Raw genomic sequence first — 26,199 nt, forward strand, 5'->3', positions numbered from 1 at the left:
CATCAAATGACATTGTTGAGCAAGATGGAGCCAATGGCCTGACCCAATTTAATGAAGCTTCCTGTGCCTGTACTAACCAGGAACTAAAAGAAGCAAAGAAATTAATAGGTTATGTTAAATAATCAAGTCGGAGAATGACTAAAGAATTCAAGCAGAGCAGGAATGGGGAATCTTTATGATACTGTGGCCACATTTCCTTCTGGACAACATTCCGAGAGTCCTGTGTCAGTGGTGGCAAGGGCAGAGGCAAAAGGGGGGCAGAGCAATTAATGTAAACTTCACCTTTGTACAGTAGACTAGTTTCTACATAGATTCACAACCCCTCTCAGTCCTCCATCCTGATAAAGAGGCATTATCAGAGTTCAAGGACACCTTCAAGAAACCCAAGAAAAATGTTTGGGTTTAAAGCAGGACCAGTGAGGATACGTGGTCTGGGGAGAATTCTAAGGGCCAGTTAGAGAGGCCTAGAGGGTAGGATTTACTCCCTCCCAGCACAATGTCCCCCAACCCTGAAGTATGGTTGGATTTTGCATTTAAAATGCAAAATAAAAAAAGAGATGGGTTACCTTAAAAATATGCAAAAACTGCAAGAGGCTGGGTTTGTTTTTTGAGCTAGCCAACTGTTTTACAGAAGAGATCCACACGTTATACAGATAAGAAATAGCAAAAAGGACTGAAGGCTCCATAAGAAGATTTGTCTTTTAGGGAGACCTATAAGCAACTGACCTCTCCTAATATATGAAGATAAATGGGAAAGGCCTTCTCCAGGGGAAGAAGACATTCTCCAGCCGTTTCTTGGAAGGGAGGGGGCAAAACATTAGCAATGGTCATAGCACAGCTTCTTTGACTTTTCCTAATGAGTTTTGTTGGGGTGGGGTCTGCTGCTGCTGCTGCTGCAAATGACAGCAGCAGCAACTGTGTTGACAGCCTAGCCACCATTTTGCATCACCCATAGTGTCATTCCAGGGAAAATGGCAGCCCACATAGACACACACACACAGAATATTAAGATATGATTCTGCAAAATGGCTTTTTTTCAGGGGTTGAGGAACAAGAAAAATCTTTTGTCTGTTACATTCTGAGCCATAGGCTTGTCCTAAATTGAATGTATATCATTAAATTAGGATTGATGGATTATTCTTACATGTTTATTGATTTTCCTCATTCTTTTTCCTTTTGTTCTAATAAGGGGGGGGGCAGAGAATCTCAAGTCCACCGCCCTCCAAAGGTCTTCTGAGAGCCATTTCAGCACAGCTGTGATTTTAAGATTAGAATTGCATCTTTAAAGCAGGCAAAATATACATTTAGAATATTTCTGTCTCCTATATTCTGCATATGCCAGGAAGGAACTAGATTGTGCAGATTCCCATGCTTTCTGTTAATCATACGAATTCCACACATGAAACCCAGGAAATTGTGATCTGTAATGTGCCTTTAGGGAAACTCTAATGGTCTCCAAGAATCTCTAGCTTAAAGTTATAGTTAGGTGTAGAGAAAGACAACTCTAAAAGGGTGGGGGAGAAAGGAAAGTAGGAAGGAATTGCAATACATGCAAAGGATGATGATTCAAAATGTGGTAGCCAAAAGGTAAATTGAAATTTGGATTTAGGAAAGCATTTCTACAAAACACCACATGCAGGTTTAAATGGCATTGCAGGGGGCTGAACTAGATGACCCATGTCGTCCCTTCTAGCTCTACAGTTCTATGAAATGGCAAGATCACTTGCCGTTTCTCTTTGTATTCCACAATGGTCTGAAAATCCCCTATAGAATATGTGCACATAAATGCACAAGCTTCTCCCTATCCACCTCATATATCATGTCCCCGGGCATGCAGTGAGCATGCTGGTATAATCTGCACCTAATTTGGGAGAGTATCCTGTTTACCATGCCAAATCCTGCTATTGCTTTGGAGAGGTCACTACTCATTTAAGAGAGGTTTGTTTTTGTTTTGCAAAAGTCATTGTAATATTTGTGCAGAATACTTTTGTTTCCTGAACTTTATGGAAAAGTTGGAATCCCACTTCGTAATCCTTTCCTTCAGAGGAAGAAGAAATGTGATTTTGGGTGGTGCAGAGAAAAGAAGGCGAAGAGGGTGAGAGATTACTAGTCGTATCCCTGTTGGTCTTAAGCTCCAGATTTCAGCCTCCCATTATTATTTTTTTAATCCTGTGAGATAATAGCACTGCACATACATATGTGGGAGAAATTTGATTCAGTGACCCTACCTAATCCATGGTCTCTGAAACAATACGCAAAGTTAAACACAACCATCCCTAAAAATTGCTGTGTAGTTTTCCAGCCAAATAATGTATTCAATGATGCATATACTGAGGTAAAGTGTTTCATTTAAAAATACATAAATTAGCAATCATAACATACAATAGCCATGCTGCCTGGGCCTGATGGGAATTGTAGTCCAAAACATTGGGAGGATACTAGGTTGGTAACATAACACGACTACCTTGTATTGACTTTGACCATTGGTCCATCTAGCTCAGTACTATCAACATTGGCTGTCAGTGGTTCTCCAGGATTTTGTGGGATAACCCGCCTCATATAGCCAACATGCTTAATTCTAATTATTGCATGAATGGGTTAATGCCATAGAGTAAGCTATCCTGCTGGGCTTAGGTATGTCACCCTCACCTTGGAAGGAAGGTAATCAAGCCTAGAGGCTAATCTGGTTGCTTCTACTTGGCTGCTTCACTCTTACAAGCCATTCTTCAATTTCTCTACCAGTAATTTAGGAACTTTCACCACTGTACCTAAGCCACATTTTACTGTTATTCTGGATGCTGTATGGAAAAGCTCAGTCAATTCCACTTTCAACTTCTCCCGAATCCTAGCCTTTGACTCCATTGCCTCACTGTCCCATTGACTTATTTGCCCCACAATTCCCTATCCCAGCCAGTCAACGTATCTGTTCTTCCTTTTGTGCTATTGAAGGACATGCCAAATTTTGTCCAACTTCAGTCTTCTCCTTCCCCTCTGCTGCATCTGTATCACCTACAACCATTCAACCAGTCCTCAGTGTCACTGGTGGAGGAAGGGGGGTGCAGTGGGTGCAGTCCGCCCCAGGTGTCATCCCTGAGGGGGGGGGATGACATCGCTGTGCCGCCCCCCTGGGATGCTTGCCCCGCCCCTGCGGGCAGCTAGCCCCGTCCCTGGGTGCCCAGCATGTGTGCTGCTCCGGGTGCTGGAGCAGCTAGCTCCGCCTCTGCTCAGTGTTCCCATTTCTCAAGATGGACCAATTGCATAAAGGTACCATATTAAATGTCCTGCTATTACCCATTTCATTCATTGCAGTTTCATTGTTTACTCACTGTGTACAAAACAAAGGGAGCAGAGGTCTCCAAACAATGAAATCTTGCAGCTTTTCTTTGTTGCTGTTGGCTTGAAAGCTGTTGTGATGACATTATTGCCAGTGCTGTGCTTATTCTAGCTTCAACAGCTTGCTACCTTTGCAAACAAGCTGCTTTCATATTTCCTGTTCTTCGACTTAATAAATTCATTGCTAGGAGCATAAAGAAGCATTTAGAACAATTAATGATGTGCCGGATATCTGCTTGGATATATTTGCATTGACATGCCCTTTCTCCTGGGATGCCTCTGCTTCTCTGGCTAATTATTGAACTTAATTAGAACAGCTGATGGGGGGGTGACACAAGTAGCAACCAGTCTTTTAAAGTGTGTCAGGCTTACTTAGAGGTAAAGTATTCATTAGCCTCAGTTTAGAGTCAGCAGAGGACATCACTAGTGTTAAGTTTCCCATGTGGCTCCTATCAGATTTAAATGCACACCATGTGCACTAGACTTTGTTACAACACATATATTAGTATAGTACACCAGCTGTGCACATGCCCAACCCATATATAAAACAGAGAGAGCACAACCATTACCAGTGCACCCATCTTAATTTAAACATACAAGTTGATATAAGCCATCCAACTGTCCTGATAAGTATCTACACAAAATTGCCATTTAGAAGAATCATGTTCAGGTTTAGCTAGGGCAGTGAAGTCCTCAGACCGTTGCACGTTGGCAAGTGTTAATTGTTGGCAGATGTTTATTCTTTCAGGTTTGGAATATAAGTCTCCTGGCAGCCATAAGGTATGTCATGTGTAAGCCACCTTCAACATAAGAAGCAGCCCCTAGCCAATATTTTAAATAATAAACACTGCATGCAGATGAACTGAGAAAAATGAGAAGTGCATATACTACATATATGGGAAGAGGCAATGCTTTACTTCTAAGATGGAGGGGAACTGGATTTCTCCAGTTTCTCCATAACCATTGATAATCAAGATGACTGTTAAAGCGGATAACATCAAGTTTGCTTCTCTCCCCCCCCCCCACTTTTATCCGTCTGTGCCCACATGTGAATTGGAAATGTGAGGGTGGGAGGAGACACAAAGAAGCTAAAGCATAGGAAGCTGCCTTAAACAGAGTCAGATCATGGATCCATCTAGTGCAGTGTTATGTACACTGAGCACCAGTGTTTCAGGAAGGGTACATTACCAGCTCTACCTGGAGATATTGAGGATTGAACCTAGGACCTTCTCCATGCATGCAGGATTCTTTCTCCCACAAAGTCCCAGACCATTTTGTAATTGCATATGTTCACTACTCCTTGTGTTTATGCCTTTGTTGTTGTTTAGTCATTTAAGGTAAAGGTAAAGGTACCCCTGCCTGTACGGGCCAGTCGTGTCCGACTCTAGGGTTGTGCGCCCATCTCACTAAGAGGCCGGGGGCCAGCGCTGTCCGAAGACACTTCCGGGTCACGTGGCCAGCATGACGAAGCTGCTCTGGCGAGCCAGCACCAGTGCAGCACACGGAAACACTGTTTACCTTCCCGCTATAAAGCGGTTCCTATTTATCTACTTGCACTTAGGGGTGCTTTCGAACTGCTAGGTGGGCAGGAGCTGGGACCGAACGACGGGAGCTCACCCTGCCACGGGGATTCAAACTGCCGACCTTACGATCAGCAGATCCTAGGCACTGAGGTTTTACCCACAGCGCCCCCTGCGTCCCAGTTTAGTCATTTAGTTGTGTCCAACTCTTTGTGACCCCATGGACCAGAGCACGCCAGGCACTTCTGTCTTCCACTGCCTCCCGCGGTATGCCTACTGCTCTTTAAGTTTATCAAATCATACATGGCGTGGAGAAAGAACAGGGCTTCTCCTTTTCTCATAACACTAGAACTCATGGACACCCAGTGAAGCTGAAGGATGGAAGATTCATGACCTACAGAAGGAAGTACTGCTTTACATACCACTTGTTTCACTCACTCCCACAAGGAGGCAGTGATGGCCATCAACTTGGATGGCTTTAAAAGAGGATTGGACAAATCCATGGAGGAGAAGGCTATCTATGGCTACTAGCCATGATGGACATGTTCTGTCTTTGCAGTTGGAGACAGTGTGCCTCTTAATGCCAGTTGCTGGAAACCACAGAGGGAGAGTGCTCCGGTCTTGCTTGTGGGTTTCCTAGAAGGCAACTGAGTGGCCACTTTGAGAGCAGGATGCTGGACTAGGTGGTGAATTGACTGATCCAGGAGTCCCCCCCCCCCTGAAATTCTGAAACGTTAAAGAATGGAGATGTGGGGGAGTCCTGATTTATCAGTTCCTCTTGAAAGAGAAATCAAGCCATTTAGAACTCCAATCTCCAGGGAGATCTTTAAATGGGAAGAACTTCAGATTTCTCCCCTTAGCAAATTTGAAGGAGAGAGGCTGCATGAAACACTTATGTGGGTAAGGGCATGATGTGTGTTGCCCATATCAGCTATAAACTGGGTCTCATTGTTTTCACCATGTAGGTGAATCGGGGGGGGGGGGAACTTCCCCAAAGTTCCTGGCTTGGAAAATGAAAGATGTGTGAAAACCAAAGAATTGTAATGGCAACTATTCTGTAGTTTTATCTCTCTGTCTGGTTTTAATCTGCAATAATAGTCACCCATCTGAAATGCTGAGACCCATCGCGGTAATGGAAAGCTTTGCGTCTGATTTATTATAGCCTGAAATTAATTTAATCACAGTCCAATTCAGATCAGTCTGTGGCAATGAAGATGAACTACTTCTGGCTCAGTAGGCAGTAAGCTGATGTGCACAGTATACCCACTAGGCATGGCACTCTCTGCAAATATGCAGGCTAACTGTGAATGCTACAACATAACTTGTGTAGGGCATACCTGGTACTTAATTTGTGCAATGGAGGAGGGTTTGAAGTCCAAATCCATCTTGAGGGCATGCCCTGATCTTGAAAGATGGGAATGGATTGTGAGTACCCATTGTTTTAGGAGAGGCCTTCTAAACAATCTGTACATAGTGGTTGGCTAACCTATGGCCATCTAGATGTTATTCAGCTCCAGATCCCTTCAGCCCCAGGCATCATGGCCAATGGTCAGGTATGGTGGGAGTTGTAGCTCCAGTGCTCAGGTTGTGCTTGGCGGTTTCCTAGAGATATCTGGTTTGTTGCTATAGGAACAGGATGCTGGAATGGATGGGCCATTGGCCTGATTCAGCGCGTTCTTCCTATGCTCTTATGTTCGTTTTCATGTAATTTTACAGGACAATTCTGTGCATGTCTGTGCTGAAGTAAGTCCCATTGAGTTCAATGAGACTTACTTCCTGGTGTGTATAGATCTGCAGCATTACAACTAAATCTTATGCACGTCTGTCTAATCTGTACATACTAATAGGATTGCAATTCATGTTTTGGGTTTTTTTGTTTCCACTAAATCAAAGCTCAACTTTGACTAGCAACAAGACACTCTTTGACCCAAAAACAGAGTGGTTATCACCATGTCTGGAATATAGGTTATCACCATGTTAGAAAATAGATATAACAAATACAGAATTCCAAAGCATTTATCCCAAGTTACTAATCAAATGCATATTGAGCAAGATGGGTTTTTTGAAACACTCTTTAAAGAAACTTTTTCTGCAGAGGCTATTGTTTCCCATCCTGGTGGTTCTGTTGTTCTGACTCACCTTAAATCTGAGCTCTCCGAAGATTAGGTGACACAAGTTACTGTGAAATTATTGCTGTTTCCAGTAGATTAATGGAGAACTTAGTTATCATCTTGTTACTGTGTAATCGTATCTGATATTTCACATGTAAGGTATAATTAAGCTGTCATGACTGAAGCTACTGAGGAGCACATGGGAGCTTTTTCTGACACCTTGCTTATTATTTGTGTTGCCTCCATTGTTCTTGGCACCCTGTGACATGGCAGGATAGTCAAGCATCCCCATTGCTCTTATGTAACCATCCTCTAAAGCAGTGTTTTTCAACCTTTTTTGGGCAAAGGCACACTTGTTTCATGAAAAAAAATCACGAGGCACACCACTATTAGAAAATGTTAAAAAATTTAACTCTGTGCCTATATTGACTATATATAAAGTAATTCTCTTGAATAGGAATCAAATAAACAAAAAAAAAGAAAGTATTTTATAATTACTTTATTATGAAATAGTAAGTAAACATAAATATGAAAAATTATAAAATACTCTATTTTAAAATCTTTCGATTTTTTCAATTTTTCCCATGGCACACCAGGCAACATCTCGCGGCACACTAGTGTGCAGTGGAACAGTGGTTGAAAAACACTGCTCTAAAGAAGGAAAGAGAGCTGGTGGGCACATGGGATCCTGTCTTGTTCCTCCATTAGCAGGCAAACCAAACAAATTTATCCCCTGTCCTTAACTGAGAGGGATGCAGGACTGGGAAACCTGAGGTGGTTGTCACCAATGGAAGCGAAGGCTCAGAAAAAGCTCAATATGGAGGCCAAATGGCCGAAATATTGGGAAATACTGGAACAAGAAGGAGACAAATTGAAATTGCAGAGTTTTGAGAAATTAAAAGATAAAATGTGAGACTGGCTTCATTATTATCAAATAAGAGAGGCCTATAATTTGGACAAAAAAATTGACTTCCAGGTGGAAAAATCAAAATTGGAAACAGAACTGTTAGATCCCAAAACTAAGATACTTTCAAGAATGTATAACTTGCTGTTAAAATGGAATACGCAGGATGAAACGGTTAAATCAGCTATGATTAAATGGGCACAAGACATTGGTCATAACATTATGTTTGCTGACTGGGAACAGTTGTGGACCACCGATATGAAATTCACGGCATGTAATGCCTTAAGAGAGAATATTATGAAAATGATATACAGGTGGTACATGACACCAATCAAGCTTGCAAAAATATATCATTTGCCCGATAACAAATATTGGAAATATAAAGAGAATGAAGGTACATTCTTTCACCTTTGGCGGATGTGCCCAAAGATTAAGGCTTTCTGGGAGATGATCTATAATGAAATGAATAAGGTATTTAAATATACCTTTCTGAAGAAGCCAGAGGCCTTTCTCCTGGGCATAGTCGGCCAATTGGTGCCAAAGAAGGATAGAAATTTCTTCATGTATGCAACAACAGCAGCAAGAATACTTACTGCAAAGTATTGGAAGACACAAGATCTACCCACCCTGGAAGAGTGGCAGATGAAGGTGATGGACTATATGGAATTGGCGGAAATGACTGGCAGAATCCGAGACCTGGGAGAAGAGTTGGTGGAAGAAGATTGGAAGAAATTTAAAGACTATCTGCAGAAACACTGTAAAATTAATGAATGTTAAAATGATGTTGGATTGAAAATAAGTGGCATTAGCAACAAAGTTAATAAGAATATGCAAAAATGAATTGATAATAATGGATAATAGATGAAAATATAGAGTTACAATATGTTAAGATAAAGAGTTAAGATAAATGAAAGAGGGTAAGGATTTGCTGAATGGATTATGTAAACCGGGAACACAAAAAGGGGAGGTGTGAGGAGGTCAAGGAAACAAGCTAATGAGCTTAAAGTTATAAAAAATGGATTTGTTTTTAAATTTTTTTCTTATTTCTTCGTTTTCTGTATTTTGTATTTTTATTTTTATTTTTTCTTGTTTATGGATTTTTGTATTTATGACTTTGTAAAATCTTAATAAATATTCTTTAAAAAAAAAAGGACTGGGAAACCTGCCTGGATGCCTGTAGATGTCACAAATAAAATTTGGCTTGTGAAATGTAGACTAGAGGCTAAGCCCACTCAAATCAATGTGTTCATATTTATCATTGAAATCATTTTTGCCCTGCTTGTTTAACTGGAGAAAGGTGGAAGGACCCAATGAGGCTTACAAATATCAGCGGAAGACACTGCATTGTGCAAGGTGCAGTCCCTCCAAATGTCCCTATTTTCCAGGGATGTCCCTGATTTAGAGCTGTCCCAGTTTCTGATTTGACCCTGGAATGTCCTGCTTTTCCTTAGGACGTCCATATTTTCATTAGATAAATTTTGGAGGATGTGGTGGGATGTCCCTATTTTCACTGGAGAAATGTTAGAAGGTATGGAGTTATCCAACCCCCGAGCAGGTTGAAGGCAACCCTGTATAGGGAAGGTTTTTTTAAAATGTTTAATGTCTTATTATATTATTATATATGTTGGAAGCTGCCCAGAGAGGCTGGGGCAACCCAGTAAGATGGGTGGGGGATAAATAGTAAAATTATCATTATGCAATGGGATGTCCCTATTTTCATCAGAGAAATGTTGTAGGGTATGAAGGTACCTGGTCATTGTCTTCTTCTTCTTTACAAAAAACCAATAGTTTATCCTTGTTTTTCTGAGAATATATGGCATTTTGCAGCAGGCTTTTGGGAAATGAAGAAATAGCAATGGAGAGAAGGGGTAAAAGTTGCTTTATGCTTGCATGAAGCCTGTTCTATAAGTGTGTGATATGAAGTAAAACTACAATGAATGACTTTGTTCTCTCGATAGGTGACCTGTCTCCACGATTTCTTCGGTGACGATGATGTGTTTATTGCCTGTGGTCCAGAGAAATTCCGCTATGCACAGGATGACTTTTCTCTGGATGAAAATGGTAATATCAATCACACTGTTGTTGTACTATCTATAAATTTGTGTGTTGTAGGAGACAGGGGTAAAATCTTTTTATACCTTTATCAGCTTGAAGTTGGACTGCCACAGGGGTTTTTTATTTTAGATGTGTGGGTGTGAATGCATGTACCAGTAAATACTAAGGGTGTGTGTCACTTCTGTGACAAGGTAAACCAAGGTGATTTGGGGAAGTCTCATATTTCTGACTTGGATCATGCAGTTAACAAGGCATTTTGAGGTGTAGCAGGCACTCCCTAAGCTAAGAGTGACCCTGGCAGTTGAAAAATGTGCACAACCAAAACCCACCTGGAACGAAGGATGGTATTCAACCAAATAATTATGGCAGTAGAACTCGTTTTGCTTGCACAGAGGGACTCCCCCCCCCCCCTTCTCCATAGCACCCTACACAAATCTGCTTCAGAGGGTTGAGGGTAACCGCATAAAAGATTTAGTGAGCATGTGGCTAGAGGAGAAGGGAGAAGATTCTGTTGCACAAGGATAAATCCTTGCCCTGATGGGATCTTCCCCTTGGTGCTGCTTTGAATACAACCCCAAGCTGACTCGGGAAAGTCCTAGAGCTCAAGAGGGCTAGGGGTGAATGTGGTAGGAGCTTCATTTTGATGGACAGGTCTAACTTTTAATCACATTTGTTTTCCTGGAGCACTCAAATAACAGTGACAATTTCATTTTGATTTTTGGTAGCGGGTAAAAACAATGGCAGGCAGTCAATGAAGTTTTACTCAGGGCAGAGCTACTGAAACTACTTGGCCTAACTTAGTCATGTTTATTAATTTAAGCGGGTCTACTCTGAGTAAAAACCACTGTATGTTTTTTCCCCACATGGATCTATGCCTCTAATTCTGCAAATCAATGACAAATTCTTCATTATATCCCCAAAAATCTAAGGTTTGGTGGACAGAAACCCACATCCAGAAACCCTATTGGAGTAATAGGGTCATTTTGGTGTGTGACATTTTTCCTACCATGGGGAAGGTGTTCATCCCCACCCCCACCCCCCAGTTATTCCTATTGTACTAATACCCAAAAGGTAAAGTCTTCCTTTGCTGAATAAGAACGGCAGCTACCATTTAAAAAATGGACAGGCTTCCTCTGCTGTCCAATGGAGTGACAATGCCTGCAAATGGCATCCTGTTCCATGAGAAAATGGGAAGTTATAGCTTTTATAAAATAATAATAATCAAAATATAAAAGTGCCCCATATGAAAACCATTGAATACATTTGCCTATACTTTGGCAGTCTCAATCCATTCTCAAGGTTCTGCTGTGCCTACAAATTTCAGCCACTTCTGAGAAAATAAAAGGCTATAGCCATGTTTAGATTCCCTGTTATAGGGGGTGGCGGGCAGGGGACAGAGGACAGACACATCTTTGTTTTTAACAGACCTAAAAATTTGGTCCTGAATAACAAGTCAACTTGGAGGGATGCTGAATAGCTCTGAAACAGACTAGGCTGCTTCCCAAAGTTAGAAATATATTCAAATATTGTGGTGAGTGCACACCTCTAGAAAAGGTGTGCTTGAATTTTATATGCACAAGTGGTCTGTGAGTTTTCAATATCCCCTCCCCACCAACACCAAGTCATCGTCCAATGTTAGTTAAAGCTTATGAATTGTCCAGCTGGGTGTGGCTTGTCTCACTTTTAAACTTCACAGCATAATCTCCCTTGTCCACTTTGAAATGCGTGAAGAACTGAGACAAGTGATCTCCTCCAGAGAAATTGTACATGTCTTATCCAAACCGCCTCTCCAAATGTTGCTTTAGCCAAAATCCACTGACAGCCTAAGAATCGGCAACCTCACCTCTTCCTTGAGAAATATTGCTAAAGCTCCTCTGTCTCCTCTTAAAAATCCTGTTTGGTTAAAGGTGAGGCCAAACATTGACTCTGAATTGTACTTTCGGAAAGGTTGTGATGGTAGCATTTGAGACGGGAAATTCTTACAACCCAATTTTGTGTCTTATTTGTGCCATGGCTCACTCTGTGCTGGCCTCAAGCCACTGTTAGGAGGCAGGCGATGCCTGTATTTCAAGTGAGAGGGTAAAATATCCTCATTTCAGAATATGCTACTAACTGGGATGTTCTTGCCTATGTAACTACGCACCAAATTTCAAATTCTCTTGTGGGGAAATGTGCTGCTACCATATTTAATGAAACCCTAGTGTCTTCATAAATGCATAGATATCTGGAAATGCAGTCCGTGAATGTAGATGTCTGGGTTTCCCACTGATTGAGCAGTTTACGCATGTTAGCATCTAATGGGCAATGACAGATTTGCCACAAGGCAGAATAGGTGGTCTCATTAATGGTGCCAACATTATACACTTCACAGGAGCGGCAGGATCTGCCAGGAAATGTCATCTCATTATAGCCATATGGATGCATTTTGTATAAGATACTTAATCACTCCCATTAATTTTTTTTAATGTTGATTTGTCAAGTGCTTCAAATGCAGGATGCAGCACCCCAAGAACTCCCTCCCTCTCTCTTTCTTTTTTGTAAACCAATGTTCTGTTGAATGAAATCTCTTAAAGTCAGTAGAAGGCCCTATATAGCTCCTTACCCATATTCCAAATTGAAAAGCAAATAACACTATGTAGAACAAGCAAATCTATGCAAGTTTAGCTTAAGTTGCCTAATTAATACTGCTTGCAGCATTCAGCAAACTGGGCTGAGATATGAATGGCAAAGGATTTCGTCTGTCACCCCCCCTTTTCCTGACATAGATCCTCAATCACCCCTTCTTCCCTGGCATGGATGGAGTCACTATTTTGTGGTTCACCTCATGTACCGGCCCTGATTGCATTGAGCCCCTCAGTGGGCAGATCCAATGTTGCTGGCTTCTCAGCCCTCAGTTAATTATCAGCCAACTGGGAACCTGAGCAGGAAGTGTGCAAGCCACCAGGACCATAACAGGGTTGAAGGGTCTCAAGTCATAATGCATGCTTATTATGCAAGCTCCAAAATGCATCCCAAGAAAACTGACTTGCCCCTTCCTCGCTGCCTCCCAATCTAAAGTCTTTGCTAGTTTCCCCATCATTTCCACTTGACTGAGATGGTTTTTTGGTAGGTGGCAGCCCTTGGTTTTCCTCCCACCCCTACACACACAAAAGTCTCACTCATTCTTTATGGAATCAGAAAGTCTTCGTGAAACTTACATGTTGGCATGGACGCAAGAGTCTTATGTATATTTTAGCAGTTCTCACAGCTCCAGGGAAGCTCTCTCTCTGTCTCTCTCAAGACAATTTGGAAAAGAAATCCTGACAGAGCAACTTGACAGGAAGCCCAGCCTGAGGTGTCTGAACCCAAAGAAGACTGGGCATTCTGCCAACCAGCGGAACATTTTGCTTGCAGGTGCTCAGAGCTCCCACATCTCTTTTCAGGTTCTTGGGAGATGCAAAAACTAGAAGCTGTTTATTGTGCATTATGTGTTGCTAGTGAGAGCCCCATTAAAATTCCAGTATATTAGCTTTTATTATTAATTAATTAGATTTATATCTTTCCCTTCCTTACAAAAGAGCCCAGGGCAGCAAACAGACAAGCCATAAAACAGTTAAAACATTTAAAAAACAATTCCAATGCAGCTGCAGACTGGGAAGGATCTCTGCTTAAAAGGCTTGCTGAAAGAAAAAGGTCTTCTGTGGGCACCCAAAAGATGACAGAGGTGCTGCCTGTCTGATACCCAAGGGAAGAGAATTATGAATGGTAGATGCTGTCACACTAAAGGCCTGATTCCTATATTGTACTATATGGACCTCCTGCTAATGTGGTATCTAGAAGAGGCCCTCATCTGCAGACTTCAATGACTGATTGAGTATATAAGATGTGAGATTATCTTACAGATATCCTGATCCCATGCTATTGAGGGCTTTATACACCAGAAGCAGCACCTTGATTGCAGCCTGGTAGGTAACTGGCAGCAGTGTACATGAGAACATGACTGTTAGAAACCACATCATCTTTGGCACATGCACACCTTCACACACCACACCATACCAGCTCTGCAGTCTGACTTGTGTGGACCAAAAGGGCTTCAGACTCCCAGGCATCTTCTCTTCTATCACCACAGCAGAGAGACCAAACAGTTGAAAGTTTCTGCAGCCACTGGCTTGGCTGTTCTAAGTCATGCTGCCCCCTCCCAAGGCAATGTGGACTGTATTCAAGGCACCTGCAGCAACAAAACCTGTTGCTAGACCTGGCATTAAAAAAGAAAAGAAAAGTCAGTAATAACAGATTCAACAACTAACAATTCGCTTTCCTGACACTTAAAAAACTCTAATGATAGGGTCAGCCGTGGTAGCAAAAGCCAGAGTAGGGTACCTTGCAGCTGCACCCAGAATTACAGCAGTGAAGGAATAACTTCCTTAAACCAAACCCGGCCATCTTCAGGGGCAGACTTATGGTACAGGGAGAGGTAGCTGCAGCCTTGAAGTGCTGCCGCTGATGTGAGCTTCAGCCCATGTGTTATCAATAGAAAAGAGAAGCACCAGGCACCATCTACTCATGTGTAAAAGCATCGAGACTGTGTCCTCTTAGACCTTTGCCAGCCGCACACACATTGTTCACAGCAGATAAAAAGCTTAAATGAATAGAGAGAGTCATGGATAAGAATGGAGGAGGAATCTGTTTTAAATGAGTTTATACCCAGAATTTGGTGGTTCTGACTGGTCAAGCTTTGCCCACATGTTACGGCCTCTTGCATCAAGCTTCTTGTGCATGTTTATGAAAAAGCCCAACTAATTATATGCAGAGTTACACAAGCAAAAACTATGCATATGAAAAGAGTCAAACCCCACACAGTACTATATTTCTGCAGTATAATTTCATAAGAATGAATACATGAGTATTTTTATACATTGTTGTCTGTATCTGTTTATGTGCTGGTTACTTTGGAAATATATTAATATAATATGCATATAATAATGTGAGCATTGTTTGTATTCTTTTAGCAGAAAGAGTAAAAATCAAGGAGCAGGATGAGTATTAGGGGGAGAAAACCCACATCTGTATGGATAGGCTCAACATCAAGATTTCAAGAAAATTTCACCCCTTATCTCAGTCCAAGTTTTCCTTTTCAGTTGCTTGCTTAGTTGTTTGTTTGGGGTTCCCCCCTTCTAATAAATTCCTAAGGCTGCTAAATCCCCACCAGAAATACAATTAAAATATACAAGACTCTACATGTTTTTAATTAGTAAGGTTGGGCACTTGAACCCCTAGTGCCTAACATTTATTGTTAGTGTATCATATATAATTAATATTCATGCCATTCCATCCAATTTTGGTATGTAAATGCAAATCAGGCATTTAGAAACATAAAGACTTTAGAAACTAAAGGACATCTTTTGATCTTCCCATTCTTCAAACGAGTAAGGTCTTTGGGGTAAGGAGAAGATGCTCTGTGTCACAAATTCATATTGGACACAGAGAAATGATACTTCCATTTTGGATGGATTGGGTGGATAGGCAGTTGAATAGATAGACAAATGCTGTTTTGAGAGGTTCAGTAGTGATGGCTAACTGGTGTCCCCAGCATTCTGAAGTACATATTGGAGTTATGCGAGAATTGAGTTGCCGCAGTGTTGCCCGGGTGTTTGATAGGGCCCATCTGCACTATACATTTAAGACAGTATCATTCCACATTAAGCAGTCACTGCTTCCTTCCAAAATATCTGGGAATTGGGGCTGTGTGTGTGGGATAAGGATCTCCTAATGACTTTCAGCATAATGAACAAACTACAGTTCACTGGACCCTTTGGGAAAACAATGACTGTCTAAAGTGATAGGATTGTGCTTTTGATGTATAGTGCAGATGGGGCTATAATATGCATCCAAGCTCCTATACAGGCATTAGAGTCTCTGAATTGGACCATGCCCTTGCCATCATCCTTTCTCAGGCTTTATTTCACAGCTCAGCAGCTAGAATTGATATGTCTGTGGTGCCTGATGTCCTGCAGATGCATGTCTCTTACTGTGATGGCTTTTGTCATGATGACATGAGTAATTCTGCTTGCCTGACTGGAGGATAGCTGACAATGTGAGGGACATCGGCCACTGCCTGATGTGATGTCCTGATGCTTGACAAGGCAAAGTATTCTCTATCTCATATTTCTCTCCTGCATTCACCTCCCTGCTTCTCTGCCTCTGAGCTCCTTTGAAAAAAGGTTATTCCATCTCTTTTAAATCTATTCATCTTGGCAGTGTCTTAGGGCTCCCCAGCAAGCCTGACTCTTGGAGACTGTTATAATCTTGCTTTCTGCCTCTCCAACCCCCATGCCTAGCTCTGATGGTGCGGTTCTGCATATATTGGCATTTTTCAAGGTGACATTACATTATAATGCCATCTCAGAAGACTCTTCATCTTAACACACTGCCCCAGAGTGACCCATTGGTAGCTGGTGGGCGGGCAGGACAACATTATCCTTTCCAGTGTAGTGAATAAGCATGTGCCATATAGTTTCAAAATTGTCTTTGGTCTTTGTGTTCCACCAGAGCTAAGTTAGTTGCTGTTTTCCAGTACTGTTAGGAGTGCCATATGTCTGGGTTTTCCCAGAGACATGTGGGAATCGGACTGACAAAATGGCGTCCGGGCGGATTTTTGCAGAATCGGCAAAATGTCCAGGAAAACGCTAACGTATGGCAAGTAGGACAATTTTTTTTAAAAAAATATGATTTTAAAATCCAAAAAAAGCCCCCAAACAGCCTCAACCAATTTAATGTTTCTCAAAATAATAGCAGCATATGATCCAAATGACTGCAGCGGCTTTCTTTTCTGGAGAAAGCAGCAGCAGCAGCAGCATCCCTTCCTCCAGCACACAGATGCAGCTTTGGCCAGAGGAGTAGTGGATGCTCTCCCTCGTCATCTCTCCAGTGCCTGCTAAGGAGAGGTTTCCAAGTGGACCTCGCAGCCAGCAGTGAAGGCTGGGAGGACCCTGCAGGAGGGCCAGGGCCACCTTTCCAGCAGCCACTGCCTCCCCTTGCAGCTCTAGGGTGCAAATCACTGGCATCCCACCACACCACCAACAGCATAGAAGTCCTTGCATATTGCTATAGAGAGGTGTGTGTTTTAGCGGGGAGCAGTAACCCCCTCCACTAACTATCTCACCAGCCAAGCTTCCTCCTCCTCCTCTGCTGACAGGCTGTGGGTGGGTTTGAGTGTGCCAGGAGCTGGTGTGCAGGAGCAGCATTGTAGGCTCGCATTGAACGTGCACAGACACTTGTGCCTCCCTGTCTGGATTTTTACTTTTGGGTGTAATTATGTTTCCATATGCAGACATGAAAATGATTAGTAAGTCCTTAAACAATAAATTAATACAGTCATCTGTAAACAGATTTAATAAAGCTAGCCTCAGAACAGGTTGTACCACTTGTCTTGTAACAGAAGGAATTTATTCAAAGACTAATTTCCAAAATAATTGTACAGGTTTGCATTCCCACCGCATATGGATATATTAGCCTATCTGCTGACATCCTCTCCAACATAAAGCTTAATAATAATAATAATAATAGTAATAATAATAATTGTATGCCACCCATCTGACTAGGTTGCCCCAGCCACTCTGGGCGGCTCCCAACAGAGTATTAAAAACACGGTAAAACATCAGATATTAAGAACTTCCCTAAGCAGGGCTGCCTTCTAAAAGTCAAATACAGTGGTACCTTGGGTCACGAACTTAATTCGTTCCAGAGGTCTGTTCTAAACCTGAAACCATTCTTAACCTGAGGCAGGCTTTCACTTACGGGACCTCCTGCTACCGCCAGCATGCAATTTCCGTTCTCATCCTGGGGCAAAGTTCGCAACCTGAGGTACTACTTGCAGGTTAGCGGAGTTTGTAACCCGAAGTGTTTGTAACCCAAAGCGTTTGTAACCTGAGGTACCACTGTACAGTAGTTGTTTATTTCTTTGACATCTGATGGGAGGGGGTTTCACAAGGCGGGTGCTACTATTGAGAATGACCTCTGCCTGGTTCCCCACAACCTCACTTCTTGCAGTGAGGGAACTGCTAGAAGGCCCTCGGAGCTGGACCTCAGGGTCCAGGCTGAACAACATTGGTGGAGACAGGTGTATAGTGTCATCTGTGAATTGTTTTAAAACTATTTTCTCTCATTTTAGCTAAATCTGACTTAAAAGGTCCTCCCCCCCACCCCCCCCGTTTTCGCCATACTGTGTTATCAATTTCACAATATAGATCTGATTCACAAATAGATTTTTATGAAATTAGATCCCCTGTTATTACATCACAGGTAATCTTTTAGATATTGGATAGCAACTTTTTTGATTCTATGTATAATTTAAAGTCAGTTGTTCAATAGTATTTAAGGGTCTGGTGGCTTGAGATAATACTGCTGGGTTAGCAAGGAAATGTATAATTTGATGTATGGACAGTGAACTGATTTGAAGGTCACCAAATTGCATCATTTTCTGTACTCCAGTAAGAGGTTTCATTCCCTTATAGAGGTCTCTTTTTGTGCATAGTCCCTTTTGTTTCTAGCCTTTGAAATGTGTTTCTCTAGAACAGTTACAAAACAAATAATTGTATAAATTACTGGGGCCAAATTTTTGGATCTTGAGGTTCAAACTTGTAAGTCTGCTAAAGAAAAGGGACTCAGTATATTGTTGAGGACAATAGACTGGTAAGTTAAATAGGGTAAGGTCTTAGCTCTATTTTTATTAAAACAGATTATTTTTTCATTATTACATGTGCAGGATCATGGTCATAATAATCCATAATAAATTTGGGGTCCCAAGTCCTCCCATATGTGTTGATTTATTTAAATTGGATTCTGCCATCTTGGTTTTTTGCTTTGCTGTTTAAAGTTAATTGAGTTAAATTCTGTTTGTTTGGTTTTTTTAATAATAATTATGGATTTGATCAGGGCATCAAAATTCTTTTTCTTGCAGAAATATTCTGTAGGGATCTTCTTTTTTTATATAAAGTGCATTGGAAGGGAGTTAGCAGAAAACACACCCTCCTCAAAAGAAAGAAAGAAAAAATCCCAGCTACCTCAAACAGCAGCAACAAACATCATCATTTCATTTTGGCATTATTAATCATTCCATTTTGGCGAGCGTCCCAGGGGGGCCATGACACCTGGGGTGGATCGCACCCACCGCACACCCTTCCTCTGCCAATGCCCACAGGCTTACATTATAATAAACAAACAAATAAATAAAAATACATCACACAAGGGAAAGGGGGCAAGGAGGGAAGAGAATAAAAGCAAAAAAAACCTCAAGCCCCCGTGTTTAGACAGGTGTTCCTTTCTCTCCCACTGAGGCAGCCTAACAAAATGGCTGCCCTCAGATGACAGTGGAGGTAGAGAAGGCCTAATGGAGATAGTCTGTTGTAGCTCTGCTTCTCAGCTCTCCTAGGAGCTGCCCTTGATTGGCAGTCTCCTTTACCCATAAAATAAATAAATTGAGATCCCACTCTCACATATACACACTGACTCACCCACCCACCCCTTGAGCCTTAAATTAGTTATGCAATTTCTATTCTTCCAATCAATCAATGCTATTATGAACATCTACTGGTGTTTCTTAAGGGAATAAATTACGGCCTTGTGCTTTAGAGCAAAATCTACAGCCCCACTTGCAGTTTTAATTATTTCCTTCATTGGTATAGTGAGGCCTCTACTCTCAAAGCAGTAGCTATATTCTGCCACTCCTCACTAAGTTCCTTTTAAAAATTGCTGTAAAAGCTCAACAGTTGGAGCTAATTCCTTCTCAGGCGTGATTTGATTTTCTTGCTATTACAGGCCACTCTCCATTCACTGCTGGCCTGAAATTTTTAGATTAGCTGATCACAATGGGAAATAGGACTTTTTTCTCTTTCTCGCCTCCAAGGCTCTGAAGCATTGTTTTCTTATGCTAAATCTGCAATAGCACACTGAGGGCTGATTAAGGTTGAAAAGTATTTTAATTTGGTGGCGTGAGTGGGATTAGATAATCTAAACCACCATTTTATGTGATGATATCATCACACACACCCCTTGGGTGTATAAGATTACTTTGTTCCCAGCTCATACCTTGCAATCCGAATTGTGGGTTTGCTGCAGAATCTGTAGGTTAAATATCTGCATAGTTATATGCAATATGTTGTTTGGGATTAGATAGTGCCAGGAATGATCTCATAGTAATTAGACCAGGTTTTCCAGGAGAAAGTGTTGGGGCAAAGGGAAAACTGCTTGGGCCCTAGCAAGTATGAGACAAGTGGTAAACCACTTGAGCCTGTGCTTTCTAAGACAAGTGGAAGTATGGTCAAGCCATTAGACAAGGCTTGCTAAGAAGTGGGGGAGGCATGGCTCCACCACCACCAGGATGGATATACTTCCTTTCCTGCGAGGAAGTCTGGATGTTTCAGAGGGCTGGAAGTTCCTGTTAAACCTGCAGCTTCTGTCCATAAACCAAGTAAGCACTGGTCAAGAAGAATCAACTCCAGAACTCTCCAGGAGTCCAGGGAGATGGAAGAGAGCAGAAACAAGAGATTGGGGAAAGAAGAGGAAAATTCAGATTGATTTAATTAACATTGGCTCTCTTAAGGTTTCAGGCAGAAATCTTTCCTACCTGAGGATTCCAGGGACCTTTCAAATGCAGATCATGTGCTCTACTGCTGAACTATATAGGCCTCCCTCAATGTATAATTGTAATGCCATGCTTAAAAACAACAACAGCATACTACCATCTCTCTAGTTCAGGCTTGCTCAAACTCTGCCCTCCAGATGTTTTTGGCCTACAAATCCCATGATCCATAGCTAGCAGGACCAGTGGTCAGGGATGATGAGAACTGTAGTCTCAAAACATCTGGAGGGCCGAGTTTGAGGAAGCCTGCTCTAGCTGCTGCAGAAATGTAAGACACTTAACGGATCAATGCAATCACTTACTTTGGTTTTGTATGTTGTTTATCAGAGTGTCGGGTAATGAAAAGCAACCCTCCAACTACTCCAGGCAGCAAGTCCTCCCCAACACCTCAGAAGAGCTCTGCAAAGAGTCCAGCTCCTGTGCGCCGGAGCAAATCCCCAGCTGATTCAGGTAACCATCAGGATGGTGAGTGACACTTCTTTTCCCAGCAGATAAATGTTGGCTCCACCTGGATCTGGGTGATAAGTTAGCATCAGGGTCATTGAGTCATACATATCTCACTCATGTGTCACACAGGGCTGGCAACAGGAGCTTTGTGTCTTTAGGCATCTGACAAGGTCCATAACCTGGCAGAGATTATCTAGAGAACTGGCCCTGCCTGCCTGTTGTTGCTCCTCCTCATCACCACAGTCACTTGGCTGTCTTTTGCCCAATCCTGACTCTTCATCGCCAACTCAGAGCAGGGATGCGTGTTTCTCATTTTTCCAAGGTTACTCAGGAACGCTTGTTGAAAGCTCATTGAAAATCTGAGCACACTTTATCAACTGAATCACCTTTTTCTGTTTACTTGTTGACATTCTTCGAATAACTCTAATAGGTTTGTGAGACAGGACTTGCTCTTGCAGAAGCCATGCTGGCTCTGCTTCAGTGAGGTTTGCTCTTCTATGTGATACAAACACACACACACACACACACACACAAATAATTTCTACCAGTTTTCCTGGGACAGACATTTAGCTAATCAGCCTGTTATTCCCAGGATCCTGATTCCCAGGAGGCTGATCTTAGGGACAAGTTACATAATTTTGTTTGAAGACCAGCAATTGCACATATGATGATGATTTTAGAACTCTTGGGTGGATGTCTTCAGGACCCAGTGATTTACCAGTTTTTATTTTGCCTATTAGGCCTAGAACTTAATTTCTCATCACTGGTATCTGTTTTAGTTCCCCAGCCTCGCCTCCTGTAAAGGTTCTTCAGGCAAGAATATACACAATTTTTGCTCAGGAAACCTAACAGAAAGGAAATAAAATATAATAAAAATCCAGCAAAACAGTAACATGCAAAAATAAAAAGATGCAGAAATTTGAGAGTAAAGCCTATTACTAAAAATATATAAATTCAAACTCAGATCTATGAATGGCCCATTTCTTAACTAACAATGCTTACAAATAAAATCAAGTCTTCATTAGCCAGAACATCCATTATGACTTGCCCAACATGTTTCACCCTATGGATGTCTTTAGCGGCTCATATACACTTACATAAAAATTGTTCCTTTTTAAAATAAAGAGTTCCACAAATTCATCAGGGCAGTTGATTAGCCCTAAGATCACTTCAGTGCCCTACAATTTAACTTACACATAAACACAGAATCTAAGACCCTGGCTGCCGAATCAGAGCAAAGACCCAACTAGTCCAGCATCTTTTTCTCACAGTGGCCAACCAGTTGCCTCTGTAGGAAGTCCACAGGCAGGATCTGAGTGCAAAGAGTGCTCTCTCCCCACATACAATTCTCAGCAACTGGTTTTAGAGGCATGCTGCTGCTTCTGACCGTGGAAGGAGAACATAGCCAATGTTGCTTGAAGGCATTGACAGCCTTATCCGCCATGAATCCGCCTAATCCGTTTTTAAGCCATCCACTACCTCTTGTGGTAGTGAATGCCCTGTGGGAAAGACAGATTCTATATCGAATCTGCCCCCTCAAGGCACTGGCATTCTGCTAGTTCGTATGAAACAGCAATATTTGGTTTGGGGGTTGCTTTTTTTCTTTTCTTTTTTACATGAATGACAAATAGGCTAAGTAAGTTTTGATTCGTAACAAATTGGAAGAGACACATGAGAAGAGAAAAAATGGTGCTGAATAAGGACACCATGAATAAAACATTATCTAGCCTGATTTTTGTGGGATGCTTATGTATTTTATTTGGTTGAAACAGCATATTCCTGAAACTTTTCATCTGTGACATGCCTTGACAACTTATTCCTCACCCTTACATGTTACAGTCATTTGGTCTTTTGTTTGACCCAGACGTCTTTTCCAAAACCTAACGAAAAAAGGATATTAGGCTGGAAATAAGCTCAGCTTGATGAGTGTAAAACATCTGAATCTTTGCACATCTTTCCTGGTTTTTGCTTGTATAAGGAACAGAGTGTCTAGGTGAATTTATTCATTCAATGTTTCTGCCACCCCCATGATAATCTATACCAGCACTAGTGATACTTGCTATATTCATGCCAGTGACTGAAATTTTAAGACAAAAAAAATTTCCTTCCAGTAGCACCTTAAAGACCAACTAAGTCAGTACTTGGTATGAGCTTTCGTGTGCATGCACACTTCTTCAGATACTTCAGATACTTCTTCACACTTCTTCAGATACTTCAGATACTTCAGTATCTGAAGAAGTGTGCATGCACACGAAAGCTCATACCAAGAACTGACTTAGTTGGTCTTTAAGGTGCTACTGGAAGGAATTTTTTTTTTGTTTTGACTATGGCAGACCAACACGGCTACCTATCTGTAACTGAAATTTTAAGACTGGTGATGACATCAGACATATTATTTATAGAGAAGTCACAGCTGTTTCTTCACCTGCAGGAGAAAAAAGCCCCTCAGCTTCTATCCAGTTTTGCAGCTTGTATGGTAGTTTTGCATTGTACATGGATGCTGTCAATTATTATTAATATTACTACCACCACCATCAACCTTCTAGCATCTGCATGCTGCCTTTTCAGGACTAGCTCTCCAATAGCTGTTCACAGCCTACTAAAACAAAAATGCATCACAAAACAGCTAGGGTAGTCAGTAATGCATTGCTAAATTTATATTGTACAACACTTAGATATTAAGTGATTTATAAATATTTTTAAATAAAACAAAGGGGATGAAGGGGAAGAAGGATTTGCATTGAATTTGCACAAGTTAATTTATACAAAGATGCAAACGTAAAATGCAAAGATATAATTTAATATAATATGTACAGATGTAAAGATGCAATCCATTTCACCACAGTGGGGGCAGAGTGTGACCTGATGGCCTGTGCGCCTGATTAGTCTGTTGTCCGGTTGCTTACTGTGGATGGGCAATTTCAAGGCCCCTCCCCTCTTCTTTCCCTTCTTTCTTTTTAATCCAGGCTTGGACCTGGCAGCCCTTCCAATAGAGGACTGCCCTCTTTAAAGTAAGCCACTTGACCACAGTATATCAATCCACAATCTCTACTGTAACAATAAATCATCAAAGACCCCAACAGACTGAAATAAGTGTTACCTGCAACATCATGCTATAGCATGGATTGCTGCAGAGCTACTGCATACCCCTTTCCTGGATACTCCATTTCATTAATCTGGCCCCTCCCCTCTTATGCTTTTAGTGGGCTCCAACCCCTTTAAAAGTACATGAGGACCTAATGTAAGAAGCAATTACTTGACCCAAAGCATTCACAAGTGATCAGCTTCACTGTGGATTATGAGAAACAGGGAAATGTTCTGTTTTTAATAGAGAAGCTTGGAGTCTTTAAAATGAGATTTCATAAGATTGCTTTCAAGCAGTGTTATTTATTCCCACTTCCAAGTTTTATTTGAACCATAATGACCTATTCATTCTGCTATTATTTCATGCATCAGTCTGAAGTCATACCCAGATATGATCAAAGCTTGCTTCTTAGACAGCCCTTCAAAAAACAAACGTAGCATCTTTCAGTTACATGTATTTTTCATCCCAATATATATCAGTAGTAAATATATATCAGTACTAAAAGATAGTTTACAGAGAAGTTTAAATGTATGAGTTACAGATAGCCGTGTTGGTCTGCCATAGTCAAAACAAAAAAAAAATCCTTCCAGTAGCACCTTAAAGACCAACTAAGTCAGTTCTTGGTATGAGCTTTCGTGTGCATGCACACTTCTTCAGATACACATTAAATGTATGATTTATTGGTGGCAGAGTGTTGCATCCTACTAGCATGTAATCAGATCAGACCCTTTAAAATGAATGGTCCTATGTTGGTCATGTTTATTAACTTCAATGGGTCTATCAAAAACACTTTTTTAATGCCCGTGCAGATTTTCATTACAGCAAATAACAAACCAATCAAGAATTGTAAGTATACTGTGACAAAAGGAGATTTCTTTCATGGCTCAATCTAGATCAGGTGTTCTCAAAGGTGTTGTAAGAGACACCCCCAAATAAAAAGAGAGAGAGAGCAAAGACTCCCCAAGTGTAGCCAAAATGACACCATTAGGAAAATTAATCATTTTCTATAATGAAGATCAATACAAAGGAAGGCCTCAAACGCCCTACTTTTAATAAAGCTAATGCATCTAATTAGACGTAGGGGAGGCAAAAAGAAGCTAGAACTACTTTCAAAAACAGTGGGATCATTTTGCAACCAAGACGAAACCAAAATATAAGCTGAATTCTATTCTCCTTTCAATAAAATATGTAAATTGTCCCAAATACTACAAATAATACACTTTCTTATTTGATCCATATTTGAACACTTCTGTAAAATATTGCTACATACATACACTTTCATCTCCAAGCGGTGAGATATTTTATTGGTCTGCATACCACAGGTTTGGTTTCCTCATTTTCTGGGGAAGCCCATGTCATTGTATAAAATCCTCATTGGCTTTCCAGAAAGGACAGTCAGGGAGATTATGGAGTTCATGGAATGAGGGCAAATATAAAGAAAACACACACACATCATCAAGCACCTCATAGCATGTTCAAAGCAAGAATAAATAATTCCTCTTTCGTTGTGGGCAGAGAATTTTACAAAAATTAGGGGTTTTTTTTAGCTCAGCACTAGTTTGTACTAATTGGTCTTTGCCAGTTGACTTTCCAACCTCAGCTTCCTAGCTATATCAAAGCTTCGTTGTGTGATGTGGAGAGGATTCCATGTTGCTTTAAGGCCAATTAACATTCCCATGCCCTTTGCAAGTACCAGGGGGAAGATCCATAGGACATTGATTTTAAATTAAAACATGACCTTCTCATGCTAGTGTCTAGCAGGCTGAGCCTGAATGGGGAAGGCACGATCTTCTAGCCAATGAGAATCTGGATGAACGCTTCTCATTCATTGCTTCCCTAAAGGCCTGCAGAGAAAGGGATGCGTTTTCACAAGACTGCAAGATCTAGCAAAACATCCACAGAATGCCAGCCTGGCTTGATCTTTTGAATGTTTACCAAGAATCCTTATTACAGGTGGATCTATTACAGTCTGGATAGCCTGCAAAGGAGACTTCTAGATTATTACTTAATGCTTTGGTCTGTATATAATGTAGCAAATATTGCATTGTTTTCCTGCCCTCATCCCCTATTTGCCTCCCCGCCCCCCCATTTTATGTTCTCTACAACTTCTCTATGAGGCAGGTTAA

At 41.3% G+C, this 26,199-nt stretch overlaps 1 protein-coding gene and 1 long non-coding RNA gene across 5 annotated transcripts in view; one reads left to right on the forward strand and one right to left on the reverse strand.

Annotated features, from left to right (window-relative positions):
* DCX (doublecortin) overlaps positions 1 to 26,199 on the forward strand; it is a 114,504-nt gene that overhangs the window by 71,239 nt on the left and 17,066 nt on the right. For 2 of the 4 annotated variants that reach the window (XM_083722430.1, XM_083722433.1), the window contains exons 4-5: positions 9,827 to 9,929; positions 20,869 to 21,006. In XM_083722430.1, coding sequence (XP_083578556.1) covers positions 9,827 to 9,929; positions 20,869 to 21,006 — 241 coding nt within the window. The remainder of the gene's footprint in view (positions 1 to 9,826; positions 9,930 to 20,868; positions 21,007 to 26,199) is intronic. The other 2 variants (XM_083722431.1, XM_083722432.1) reach the window with 1 other exon arrangement.
* LOC310836842 lies at positions 5,618 to 14,157 on the reverse strand. Its single transcript, XR_014560258.1, has 3 exons — positions 9,031 to 14,157; positions 7,612 to 7,733; positions 5,618 to 7,276 (listed from the first exon to the last, which is right to left on the reverse strand). It is a non-coding gene; the product is annotated as an uncharacterized lncRNA (long non-coding RNA).

This window comes from Podarcis gaigeae (genome assembly GCF_964106915.1).
Source record: "Podarcis gaigeae genome assembly, chromosome: Z".
NCBI lineage: Eukaryota > Metazoa > Chordata > Lepidosauria > Squamata > Lacertidae > Podarcis > Podarcis gaigeae.